Source organism: Mastigoproctus giganteus, chromosome 8 (assembly GCF_048544385.1).
Source record: "Mastigoproctus giganteus isolate SK-2022 chromosome 8, ASM4854438v1, whole genome shotgun sequence".
NCBI classification, from domain to species: Eukaryota; Metazoa; Arthropoda; class Arachnida; order Uropygi; family Thelyphonidae; genus Mastigoproctus; species Mastigoproctus giganteus.
Genome location: NC_143582.1, coordinates 167,017,455 through 167,031,965, shown reverse-complemented (window position 1 = coordinate 167,031,965; position 14,511 = coordinate 167,017,455). Strand labels below are relative to the sequence as shown.

The 14,511-nt window shown below is 38.4% G+C and overlaps 1 protein-coding gene across 2 annotated transcripts in view; it reads left to right on the top strand.

Moving 5' to 3' along the window:
- Positions 1 to 14,511, top strand: part of LOC150081988 (uncharacterized) — a 42,055-nt gene that overhangs the window by 7,837 nt on the left and 19,707 nt on the right. Inside the window, exon 1 of one of the 2 annotated variants that reach the window (XM_090379032.1) lies at positions 6,788 to 6,917. The exons of the other annotated variant lie outside the window; for it this stretch is intronic. Coding sequence (XP_090235158.1) covers positions 6,860 to 6,917 — 58 coding nt within the window. The 5' untranslated portion in view covers positions 6,788 to 6,859. Of the gene's footprint in view, positions 1 to 6,787; positions 6,918 to 14,511 lie in introns of those variants that run through there. 2 annotated transcript variants of the gene reach the window in all.

Here is a 14,511-nt window from a genome sequence, read left to right as displayed (position 1 = left end):
GTGTCGGAGGAAACGTTGGAGCATGTTATTTACAATTTCACACTAGAACTGCGACACATTACTGATACATTCAACTATATTTCGCTGTATTTTCCAATACAGCAAAATATAGCTGAATGTTAATTTCTGTTTCTAAATAATATTTTATGCCCTTCAGATGAATATTAATATTTTTTATTAATACATATGATGATGATTACAGTACTGTACATAACTACCTTTTTCTCATCACGGCAATAGGCCATGATAAATTAATTAATATATTAAACAATGGACAACCTGCACTATGAGCGAGTGAACAACCTCCATCAACTATGTAACATTTTTGATTTCTAAAATTATGCTTAACGTACGGATTTTTCTCAAATTGTTGTCCACGCATTTATCCAGAGCTGTGTTAAAGGGGGAAAGATGGAAGCGGTTGCATTTCAAGGCGTCAACTCTTAGGAGCAGAAAAGTAAAACAATAAAAAATAAAATATAAGAATGGAACTTTTTCATGTACAGGGATAGCGGCAAAGTGAAAACAACATTACTACTAGTAGTGGCAAGCTTATAGAGCATCAAACAAACAAAAACAAAAAAATCTATCCACTCACCCGTCGATGCCCTCCAAAAATTTGTCTAACTCTTCCTTGATTTATTCAAACTATCCACTTCCACAACAACAAATGGAAGTTTGCGCCAACAATCGACCAACCGCTGGCTGAAGGTAAACTTCCTCACATCTATCCTGAAAACCATCCTTCCTCAACTTCAATTTATGCCCGTCATGTGTGTAGTCTCAGAAAGAGCAAGAATGCCATCAACATTGAGCTTAATCAAGTCAAGGATTTAAACACCTCAAACACTCCTCGCAGGTGGCTAGTCTCTGGACGTTGATGATAAGAACATTTTGCAGAACTCAAACCTTTCGTGGTAAGAACACCCTTTTGTTCCCTTCACTAATCTCGTTGCCCTGCTCTGCACCCTTTCCAGCAGATCTACATCCTTCCTAAAATGACATCTCCAGACCTGTATACAGTACTCAAGATGCGGTCTAACCATGGTCTTGTACAAAGGGATAATCACTTCCTTATCCCTGCTAGCAAAGTTCCTGTATATTATTGACAAAACCCCATGAAGTTTTGTCAAATATGTGACCGCAGTATAATTGCATTCCTGTATAGATGGCCCTGCATTACTTCTTTAACCAGTGACTCCATTATTTTTCCTGGAACAGATGTTAAGCTAACAGGTCCGTAATTACTCATGTCATCTTTTGATCCCCCTTTGGGAATTTGAGATGCATTCACACATCTCCTCTCCATGGGGACTAGAGGTATGGGACTGGAAACTTTTCAGGAAGTAGGTGAGAGGTCATTTTATTTTCTTATCTGCATCCCAGCGCATGAAAGTATACACCCCCCCCCCCTCTTGAAGGTATCACTACAATGATTTTTTACTAATTTCAACATAACCGTGAAACTTCCAATACAAGGAACAAATGTTTCTAACAATCTTTCCTTGACTGAACTTTTCACTTTTGTTTTATTCGCTATCGATTACACCGCTAATTGAAGTTCAAATCAGATGTCACTTCTCCTCCCCTTAACTCGATTTTGTTCACGTTTTAAATTCGTAAGATATTTATACTAGAAATAACAGTTTTATGGGTTCTTTGTTCTCTGCAAAATCGAGCCTGAGCCAACAAACTACGAGTATAATTTCTAACAAACTGGTTATTGATTGGAATACTTATCTATGATTGTCATTAAAACAGCTAATAAATAAAAATAAGTTTTCTGTTTATAATCCGGGATGACCACACAGGTCAGAGGAGTTCACAATATAGAGAGAACACAAGAACATTTTTACCGTATTTAATATTCACGCGACGTGAACCATGGTCAAAGCGCGTGCACTTTTTTACCACTTTGATTGACCACTCGGCTACGGAGGCTGTTCAAAACTGCTCTAACAATGATTTCTTATTGTTTATTTATTTGGCACACAACTTCCTTACAATCAGAAAAAAAAAGAAAAGAAAAGGGTTTTCTAAACTGTCATCATCATCATCAGCCATTCTCAATCCACTGCAGGATGAAGGCCTCTCCAGCAACTTTCCAGTTCCTTCTGTTTTGAGCACTGGCCATCCATTTACTACTCAAAAACTCATGAATTTCATCTATCCATCTCCGCCTTTGTCTTCCAGGTTTTCTTCTAGCTCCTCTTGGGTACTATTCTGTTATTTTCTTAGTCCATCTGTCATCATGTCTTCGAGCTATGTGTCCTGCCCAGGACCATTTTAGTTCTTTAGTTTTGATAAGAATGTCCTTTACTTGAGTTTGCTGCCTAATCCATGTGTTTCTCTTCTTATCTAACAGTCTGATTCCCAATATAATTCGTTCCATTCTTCGCTGTGTAGTTCTTAGCTTCTCTTCCATTCTTTTGGTGAGTGCCCAAGTTTCACTTCCATAAAGTCATGGTGGGGAGTATACATTGGTTCATTATTTTACGTTTCAGACAAACTGGGATATTGCTCTTCAGTATGTGACTATATTTCCTGAATGCTATCCATCCAAAATTTATTCTTCTCTTGACTTCCAGCCATTTATCATTATTACAGCTAATAACTTGTCCCAGATAAGTATATGACTCCACCTTTTCAATTACTGCTCCTTCAATCATTATTTCCCTTTCCGTGGCATACTTGTTCATCATTACTTTTGTTTTAGCCATATTCATCTTTAGTCCAAAATCCTTACTAACTGTGCATAACTGATTAAGATTTTCCTCTAATTCTTTGGGATCGTGGCTTATAACCACAATGTCATCTGCAAATCGTAAATGGTTTAGGTATTCTCCGTTCACGTTGACTCCTTTCTGTGACCAGTCTAATCTTCTGAAAGCTTCCTCAAGGGCAGCAGTAAACAGCTTCGGAGATATTGTGTCTCCTTGTCGAACTCCTTTCTCGATTTTAAATTTGCTACTGTCTTTGTCTAGTCTAATAAAGGATGTAGCACTCTCATATATTTTCTTCAAAATCATAATATACGGAGTATCTATGCCTTGTCTTTCCAGTGCCCGAAACATTGCCTTATGCTGTATGGAGTCAAATGCCTTTTCATAATCCACAAATGCCAGGCATAATGGTGTTTTATATTCATTTGCTTTCTCCATTAGCTGTGATATTACGTGAAGGTGATCCATAGTTGAGAATCCTGTCCTAAAGCCAGCTTGCTCTTTCGGTTGATTCTCATCAAGTATTCTTTCTAATCTGTTAGTAATGACCCTTGTGAACAACTTGTAGATATGGGATAACAAGCTAATTGGTCTATAATTTCCAATTTCTGATTTATCTCCTTTCTTATGCAGCAAAACTATGATTGCATTATTCCACTGCTTAGGCATCACACCTTTTCTAATGCACTTTGTGAAGAGCCTTGCCAGTTTTTGTGTTATGTCTCTTCCTCCCAATTTTAACAACTCTACAGTAACTTTATCTTCCCCCGGGGCTTTCCGATTCTTCATTTTCTTCAATGCATGTTCTACCTCATCAGGAAGAATATCGGGTATGTCGTATGTGTTGCTACTTTGCAATCCATGTTCCCCACTGCTGGTATCATTCCCTCGCTCCTTGTATAATTGTCTATAGTAGTCTTCTGCTATTTGAATTATGCCTTCTCTGCTGTTTATAAGTACACCATCGCTATTCTTCAGTTTCAGTATCATTTGTCTTTCTGTATTACTGCTCATGGCTGCTGATTTAAATCCTTTGTTTTCCCTTAATGCTTGTTCTACTTTTCTTGTGTTAAATCTTCTTATGTCCTCTCCGAGTCTCTTTCTAATGGCTTTGCATAACTCAGTATACTCAATTTTCTCCCTGTCAGTGTTTTTCTTGATCTTCATTTGTCGTCTTTGGTTCATCATGACAAGTGTTTCTTGACTAATTTTTTCTTCTTTGGATTTCTGTTTCCCTATAGGTTTCTTGGGCTTTATCACTTTCAGAAAGTTGTAATATTCCTCGTCGATATCTTGGTCCTGAGCAGTCTGCAGAAGCTCAAACTTGTTCTTAAGTTCCAGTACATACTGCTTTTTCTCCTCCTCTGTTATTTCAAAGACCTTTGTATTATTTACTCGAGTCAGTTTTTTCCTTTCCTTTCCTACATCTATATCAAGTGTACATCTTACCATTCTGTGATCACTTCCAACATTTACCTTATTCAGGACGGTAACATCATTCACAATATATCTTCTGTTAGTGAGGATGAAGTCGATTTCATTAGTTGTTAATCCATTTGGACTCTTCCATGTCCACTTTCTGTTCACCCTTTTCTTGAAAAAAGTGTTCATTACTGACAGTCCTTGAGATTCTGCAAATTCCACAAGTCTTTCACCTCTTTTATTTCTTTCACCAATTCCAAAATTTCCTATAGTTCCTCTTTCTGCGCTGTTTTGCCTTTTTCCAACCTTAGCATTGAAGTCCCCCATAATAATAGTGTAGTGGGTTTTCTGCTCATCTAGAAGACTCTCAATTTCAGTGTACATTTCTTCAACCTCTTCATCATCATGGCTCGATGTTGGTGCATAAATCATTATAATCTTTAGCTTGTACCTCTTAGAAATCTTGAATATTAGTCTTGACACCCTTGGTGATGTACTTTTGAATTCCAAAATGTTGTTTTAAAATCTTTATGGACCAGAAACCCAACTCCACCTTCACTCCTTTCACTGAAGTCACATTACTAAACTGTCACATTACTTTTATTATATCAAGGGTTTTTTTTTTTTTTTATATCAAGGTGGTGCTTATTATCTTGTATACGTCTGTATGATAATGCGATTTGAAATTTGATGTACAGTAGTAAAATATGATTTAAAAACTATATTTTAATTAGCACCTAATTGAGTGCGTATAATCGCCAGTGTTAATCTCTTCCCTTTCGATTTAGTAATGCTTAGTAAAGAAAGTACATTCGTTCTTCCATCACACTTGCGCGTGCACTGCGATGCTTTTTGTTTTGGTTAATCCAATACCTATTGTCTGGCCAGTGAGCGTTATCTAAGAAACAATGGAACCATTGATGGTTGCGAAATAATGTACTGTTTACTAATCTAAATAATTCACTTCGATGAGATGACAGATGCGATTATCACTCATTTTCAATGGGTCTTAAGAGTAAAGAGTTTGCTAAGAAAGCTCTGAATCGCCCGGTTATACAGGTGATTTATAAGGAAGCTTGATTTTACGGTAAAAGAAACCACTTTAGGATAGAGTAAATTATCTCAAAATAGCTAGTTGCAACACTACTAAAATTCGGTATTGAAATTGTGCACACTCGCAAACACGATAGTTTCAATTTTTCCACCAGAGACGGACTGGATCAAAAATTCTTACCGGGGAAAACAAATTGAATGTATCGGAGGTCAGAGTGTAATAATGAAAATCACACAGGCCTCGGTCCACAGGAGTTTACCCAGTCCGCCTCTGGATACAACATGTCAAATATTTGAAGTTTTTATCAGAGTGTGTTCTAATGACATTAAGCTACGTGTGCATTTCATTTTCAAAAAAAAAAAAAAAAAAAAACTCACCGAATTTGGTGGGCGATAGCACTGCTACAGCAATTTCATCCGCTATCTTTCTAATCATCCTGAAAGCAGAAATTTTGAATTCTGATATCATGTGGGGATTTGAACGGTACCATACGAACTTTCAGATGTCCACAAAAATTTCCTGAAAACATTATCTTAGAGGAGCAGCTTCACTTCTTTTGAGAAATGTGGTTGGTTGTGTACTGTCTTGATTAAAGATTTTAGTAGGCAAAGTCTCTTGAATAATGAAGAGAAATACATTGTGCACACATAGTGAAAAGACCCTGAAGCAATGTACTCCAAGGTAGCTTGAGCTTTATACTTTCATAAGAACGAATTTCTAGAGCCATATGGTAGCTCTCACATAAAGCTGCTTATTTTATCGAATGTTTTGTCGATATTGCGGTAAAGTATCCAATAACTCCGTGAGGAGGTGGCATTACTACTGAAAGTATTTCAAATTTCAATTGCCAATAATTGAAAGTTGGCTACTACTGAGGGAACTAACTAAAACTATGAAAGGATAGTTAAAAAAAAAAAAAAAAAAAAAAAAAAATGAAATGGTTCCACTAATCTACGGAAATTTATGAATTGCTTATTGTTTATTTCTGCTCATTTTAAGAGGGAGGGAGATACCATAATTCACATACATAATTTTTTTCCACTGCTATCTTTTAGTATTGGATGTCCATGGGTGAAACTTCTTTTCCAATTTTTAATCCAACCATTAATAAATTTAGTTTGTTTCATATTTTAATGTAGCGAGATCAGCACAGTCCCATGTATCACCACCACTTCTAAACTGGTGATTACTTTGAATATTTTTGCTCTCTCATTAATTAATACATACTTCCGGTAGGGGTAGGAGGTGCTATACTCTAGCACCAACTTGAATATCAAGATACAGTAAGAGATTCCGAGGAAAAAAATGCTGTATTTTAATTAGCATCTAAAGAAACTGATCTGGAAAAAAAATAAAAATAAATAAATATATATATATCTTCTGGTTTCGTAATTATCGTGAGTGACAAAATGTTAGTTTACACTCATGAGTAAAAAATACGCCTTTACGTTCTCACCAGACCAAGAATAAAGTTTGTGCTGTTAAAACTACGCTTTTACCAACTTTACAGCTGGAAGTTAAAATTAGCAGTTGGCTACTTTTCTGTCACGCGTGGCAGTAGACGAGACACAAGAACGGCGAGAGAGCAATAAGATGCTATGTTTAGCCGAGCTGCGTATACAAATGTGGTAGATGGGATGCTAAACAGAGGTGCTTAGAAATGGGGCAGAACTTTGGTTTGGAGCTTAGTAACGACACCACCCCTCACATTCAGGAAGGTAAGATCAATGTTCTCTATTCGAGTGCTTTACATTACTCATACTGGCCCTCGCTCTTAATACGTATATTTGTCATAATTTATCACTTCCTGAATAATCAAAATGCTAACTGAATATATCAGTTAATTGGGTGGATTTTCCTGAACTGCCATTAATGTGGAAGAATCCATATCGTTTTCAGAATCTAATTTTAAAAGTTACGAGTGAAGAAAATTAATTTATAACTCTCTTATACAGTGTACGATATTGAAGAGTACCTTGTGGACATATGTTAACACAGATAAAAGTTAATTACCAATATCAATACCGCATATCAAAGAAAAAAAAAGAATAATATCCCCCACTTACAAGTTATCTCCCTAGCACTCAGTTGTACGAATGGCTCGTTACGTCCGAAGACAGGAAATGCGCTTTGTTTGTTGCTACTGGCTGCAACAGGCATCGCACTACAGGGCATTTTCACAGTTGAGAGAGGAGGAAGATGGCATTCAATTCGATTAAATTTCTTGGAACTTACCTGCGTTAGTTACGACACGTCTAATCACTAATGCCATTAGTTACTACAGTAGGGAAGAACATAAACGGCGGCTCAAAGTCACTAATTTCTCTTTCCCCTCCATACAAATGCAGTGGGAAATGCAACCACATGACCAAACTTGAGCCGCTTATTGTGTTTCGTCTTACTATAGTGGAAATGTAAATATATAATATTTTCCAAAACTGCCTTGGAAAATCGCGGAATTTTGTGCAAACCATGTGTATACGTGGAAGAGACCTTTTCACAATTCAAAATTTTTGACAGTACATTTTTCCGGAATAAAAAATGCAAATATAGTAAATATAAAATAATAATTGAAAAAATAATAATAAAATAACACTTTCTAGACTGATAAAAAAAATAAATAAATAAAACGCCATATTTTCTCTCTGGGTGTAGCGTTCGCTAGTTATTTTCCGATTTGTTTCAAAAAGGTTATGTCTGTACTTTTATATGTACAGCAGATATTTTGAAGTACAATGGAGCCTCTGTAACTAAGGTACCTGGTGCAGCCGCACTCTTCTCAGTTTCACAGCTAATATTTAAGAACAATCAAGTCCAATTGTAATTCATCTGTAAAGCAAAGGCACAAAAGAATAGCAAAAGGGCCATGCAGATCACCTCGAATAGATAGTAAAAGAATTGCTGAAAGTTCATAACAGAAGTGCTGCTACGACATACTGACGAGGAGCGATGAACGTCACTGTTGTTTAATCTTCCGAAATCCAGCTCTTGGTACAACATCCTTTACTTCTTGTCAAACGCTTCGTTTGGTGCCCTCTCAAGTTCAAAAATGAGGTTAAGTGGCTAGTTTATTTAATCAGTAAATTCTCTTCCCAGTGACATGATTTATTATTATTATTTTCTTATTTATATCACTTCCTTCAAATTTTTCTGTCAAAAGAATAGTTAGAGAGAGCCAACTACGTCTTTATTTGAGCACGTATACGCGATGTAAGAAAAGGAGAGGAAAAAAAAAAAACAGACACCCTTTGAACCATTACACTACTTGTTCAATTGTTATCGCTGTGCTTATAATATCCTAATTTACAATGTCAGTTAGTCTTTTGCGCAAACGCATCAGTTACTTAATTTCGTAGGCGCAATTTGGCCATAGTAGCTCTTGCGCCATTAAACTTCCACTGCAACAACAACTTAATTTCGTATTTAAAAATTAACTCATTAGATTCTGGTTATTATTATAAACGCGATTCCTGGTTGACTTTTCGGATGACATACGATTTATCTTTGTAAATGCAAAAATTCGGCCTATATCGCAAACAACAGTAATTATTTGCAATAACTGCTTTTGGTAATGTATAATGAATAGACAGATTGCATACTGAACCCAATAAGTTAATGCCCGGAGTGCGTTACATTTCATGTCCGATAGCAAATAGTAATAATTCCTGATTTATACAAAAAAAAAAAAAAAAAACCAGCAAAAAGCAACGAGTTTTATGCGCAAACCCAGAAAATGTTGTGTTGTCTCTGTGCACCACCACGTTGCCCTTTGATTCCACCACCCAGCGTACGACAACAAACAATATCCAGTTCTTCAGCTGTAATATACGGTATACGGATAGCCTATATATACAGGGTGTTTCAGTTAAACGTTTCAGAACTTCTAAGAGGGGTAGGGTACATCCTGACAACTCGAAATCATATAGCAATGTGGGGTCGGAAATGCTTTCCTGAAGCGGTGTTGTACACAGAAGCACCATAAAAAGAAAAGAGACCGTAAGTGAGAAATCGTTTTAATAATACATGAAAAGAAGCAAAAGGTACATGGATTAAAGTAAGTGTTGTTCGAAGTTTCTTCAACCTCGTATTGCTTTCGCACAGTGGTACCTTGGAAAATGTGCTACAAATCCCATTTTTCCTGCTGAAGTGTTGTTTTCCGATGAGGCATCCTTCACAAGGGAAGGAATTTTCAACACGCATAACGACCATATCTGGGCGGTCGAGAACCCGCATGCAATACGACGTCGTGCAGCACAGATTCGATTTTCGGTCAATGTATGGGCCGGTATTATGGGAGATCACCTCATCGGACCTTACCTGTTACCGTGTCGTCTAACCGGACCTATCTACTTGATCTTTCTGCAGCAAGTATTGCCACAACTTTTGGGAGATGAACAGATTTCTGCATCGACGCAACAGACAATGTGGTTCCAACACGATGGAGCCCCTGCCCATTATAGCGGAGATGTTCGTAACTACCTGGATGTCACATTTGGTCAACAGTGGATCGGACGTGGTGGTCCCGTGCGTTGGCCTGCTCGGTCACCCGACCTATCATGTCTTGATTTTTATTTCTGGGGTCATATGAAATCGCTAGTTTATGACACCCCTGTTGACAATGCTGAGGAGCTGGTTGCAAGAATCGCAGTAGCTGCCGAAGAAATTCGAAATTCGCCTGGAGTATTCCAGAATGTTCGGATGTCCATGCGTCGGAGATGTGAGGCGTGCATTGTAGCCCGTGGAAGAAACTTCGAACACTTACTTTAATCCATGTACCTTTTGCTTCTTTTCATGTATTATTAAAAACGATTTCTCACTTACGGTCTCTTTTCTTTATGGTGCTTCTGTGTACAACACCGCTTCAAGAAAGCATTTCCGACCCCACATTGCTATATGATTTCGAGTTGTCAGGATGTACCCTACCCCTCTTAGAAGTTCTGAAACGTTTAACTGAAACACCCTGTATATATATATATATATATATAATAATTTCCAGATTTCTATTGGTCCGATTCTTTTTCTACAAGGATATACGAACGATTAAACCTGGTGACAAATATCTGTATATTGGAAAAGGGTTTAAAGTGCATGTTTTCTTCTGAAGTCATAAACCACGTTAATAACAGAGCTGAGTGTGTAAGAACCCCCTTAAGTCTTCTTCCTAAATCTTGCTACACTTAAAAAAAATAATATATATATATATATATATATATATATATATACACTTAAAAAAAAATAATTATATATATACACACACCAGGCTTATACAAACAAAAGTTATAGGCTAAAATTGTGGAGAGGGGAGGATAACAAAAGGAACAAAACAAGCACTAAAGCAGTGGCAAAATTATAAATTCTTGGCTCCACCTGTGATTTTCAACAACCATACCAGATGAAAGCCGTCGCCCTCCAGACTCCTCTCTCCCCCTCCGCGAAGTGGACCTGGCTGTATGGTAGTTTCGCCACTGCACTACAGCATTTTTCTTCAAAAGTAAAGTAAAGGACCCTCCTAGCTGAAGGCTGTTCAGGGGTGAAGCATATGGAATAAATTGAATAATAAATAAAATAAAAAACCGCTTCATTTTTTAATAACAAATAATTACGAAAAGAAAGTTTGATAACGTAGAAAAGGAAAGTAAAATAATGGAATCAAAATAAAGACTGTGATAGAATAAAGTCGAGAATTGCAGTATTTGATATTTAATTATTTAAATTATACTAAGTATTTAATAAAAGGTATCAAGTATTTTTGATTTAATTAACATTTAAATAAAAAAAAAACATTATTATTCGTATTTTACATATTTATCGGCAAATATAAAAGTTATTTACAACTCGGAACATAGAGAAGTAGCACTTTAGACACTGAGATTTTTTTTTTTGTTAGTTGTTGGCGCATCGGCTTCTGTGGCCATAATGCAACTCCCAAAGTTGTTGCATTTTACTCTGATCCAAGTCCGAGGCGGGATTCGAACCCGCGACCTTTGGTTTGCCAGGTAGGCACTTTACCCACCTGGCTAGCCCGGTCAGCTTCAGAGAGAGAGACAGTCGCTTGCAATACCTCTCTCAATGTCCACTGACAGTGGTTGTTTGCCTACTTGGTTAGTCGCACGTTTACTGCTCCAGATTTAAAAATTAATGTTAACAATGAGTTTCGTTTTAAAACATATACCAACGGATTCCTCGTCGTGTGGACTATCGTGGGAGTAAGTTTATTTTTGAGTTCTCCGCTGGGATATTTTCGTTATTTATCTGGCGCTAGTGGGCCGAGTCACCAAGCTGCCATAGACATAGCACTGGAGGGCGCGGTCACTCTATCTTGACTGCCACGAAAGTATCTAGGCGACCTTGACTGAGGTGGGGTTCCCCTTTGTGCCCGCGCTGACAGTGGATAGATTTGCTTGTGACTTGAGCGTGCTTGAACATTCCGGCAACTCTGCTGATCTTGAAATTCTCACCAGGTTTTCTCTCACTGATCGACGGCAAAACCAAGATTTGTATTGTCTTCCTCGCATCGTCTACTGTGCTACAACTGATTCTTTCATATTTTCTGTATTACCTCCCCCCCCCCCCATTTCCTCAAATTTTCCTCGACTGACTTTCGACTCCTCCCGTTTCTTGCCCCAAATCGACGCACAAACTTGTACTTGATGGCCTCCTGCAGCTCTTGTGGAGGACTTTACACCGTATAGCTTGCATCCCGCTAAAACGGAGAGCCCCGCAAATCCGAAATCATAGGGAAATGGAGAAAGAAATGGAAAAGAGAGATTGGTGCTCCAAGCACAATTGAGGACACGCCACCAACACAGGAGACACAACCAAACTCTACTGAAAGAACAGAGGAGACCAAGAACCCAAAATCGGTCACGAAGAGGAAAAATACAAAATCGACGTTACCGAAATTTAATCGGGAAACCCGGAGTACAAGTGAGGCCAAGCGATCAGGTGGGAAGGCTTGAAGAACAGCATAAAATGCCAGAGGGAACCATCCTGGACCCGACACTCCCACAGGGAACTGTGCCAGAGCAGACACTCCTACTGCGTATGGCCCTCGAAAATATAATGAAGGAAAATAGTAGTAGGATCTCTTCATCCATCCATGCAGAAATAATCCTGCAATAGAATAAGCTGGAGACCATCCTAATGAACACACACATACAAATTACCAGAGAACAATGGCAACCCTGGAAGCTCTACATGCAGATGGCGGCAATCAAATGCCACAGCGCGCCCCATGCTCAAGCGCTGAGGAATATACCCACAGAAACACTGAGAATGGGCAAGGCCACAGAAGCTAAAAAGAAAACACTTCTGCCAACACCCAATGTAGTCATTTTAAGACCAACACGGGAAGAAACCAGTACAAGTGAGGAAATCAAGAAAAAAGTAATCCAAAACCTCAGAGAAGATTTCGGAGCAACCAGAATAAAAGCCATAAGAAAGACCAGAAATCCAGGGATAGTAATAGAGACGGGGATTAGTAACAGTAATAGAGACTTCTCTCCAGAGAAGAAAAGCACAAATCCATAGTCAAGTGCATTCAGCATTCCTGCAGTTGTCAGTGTAATAATTCCCAGTGAAAGTCTCCAGACTGCCTCAATGTGTTGCAGCTTGTATATAATAACTATAAAATCTATGTATTATAATGGAATATAAGCTCTGTATAATCAATCTATTATAATAACTATAAAATACATTTATTGCTGTGTATATTGCACTGTCTATGTATTTGCTGTGTACCCACGTAGTTTTGTATGTACTGAATGTAATGTGTCCACTTAATTGTAAGATTCCTCTGGTTGCCTGTATTAGGTATGTTCGGGGTATGACGGCACCTGGGATTTCTCCCATCTCCGCGTATGTTCTCTGTATCGGACAAGCCAGAGATTTAAAAGTGTGTGGGATATGTACTGTGTAGTTTGTTGTGCCCATTGTTCATCCGGCCTGTTAGCCGCCGGGCCCTAGCGAGACCCGACGTTACCAATACCCGCCACAGGGAGGCCGGCCGGGTGTTACCAATATTTGTACTCTGGCTGGTCTTGCCACTTACTTTCCTGGGTTTTCAGTGGCTAGGACAAAAAAATAAAAAAATAAAAAAATAAATAAATAAAATAATAATAAATAAATAAATCGAGGTTGATATTAGTGATACTTAACAAGTTAGTATTAATAGTATGCGACGTGGGGCTGTGCGGTGAAAGTGAGTTTTAAAAACCAAATAGGTTCGGGCAAGAATTTTGATGTTCTCTTTTGATGTTGCCTGTAGCGGGAATCATGTCCTACATTTCTATGAATAAAGAATTTTATTATTATTATTATTATAACAAACCCCAAGATCCCAACACTGGGTCTCGCAGCAGAGGCCACGAAGAGAAAAGTTCCTTGGTGGTTATCTTCAACATGGACCAGGATATGACCCCCGAACTTCTGACGGAGATCTACAGGAAGAATCTAAAAAAGTGCACTCCCAAACCGGGATGGGAAAGTGCTGGTTATCCCAAAATACAAAACCAGAGTAAAGAACAGTGGCAACTGTAATTGGGTTGTAGAGCTTGCCCCTGAGGCTTGGCAAATCCTACAAACACAGAGTACCATCTATGTGGAGTGGAGCAGTCATAGGTATAGGGAGCATGTGGCAGTAATAAAGAGCTGCAAGTATGGCCACAACTCCCATACCTGCAAACAGAAGGAAGCTATGTGCGGCCACTGCTCAGAGAAAAGGCATGAATTTAAAAACTGCCCAAACAAGGAGAAAGATCCCATATGCATCAATTGCAAATCCCTGAGGTTGGACCACACACACACCATACGGGATGCAAAATGCCCAACATACCAAAAAGTAGAGTGTGTTCCAACACCGAATTGATTATGGGGCACACCATAAGAAATATAACTATGGAGTTCTAAAGATACACCAGATCAATGGGCAACACGCCAGGGCAGTGATTGACCAGGTGTGCCACAAAGCCAATGAAGAAAATGCCAACATCATCCTTATCAAGGAGCCTTATACACACACAAAGCAGGTCAGGGGATTCCCAATGAATTATATAAAATTATCCAGAGTAATGAGTAAACCCCATGGGCAGCAGTGGTAGTGAGGAATCCGGAAATAGCGGCAACAAAATTACCATACCTCTGTAAACCCTGGGCTGCCTGTGCCCATATAATCAGCTCAACTGGGAGCTTCTACTGGGAGCAGACCTGGTGTGGAAATCAACCTTGCTAGAACATATCTCCAACCCATCCAGACAACCCTATCAGGACAAAGAATAATTGTAGGAGCAGATGTAAACTGCCGCTCCCCTGTTT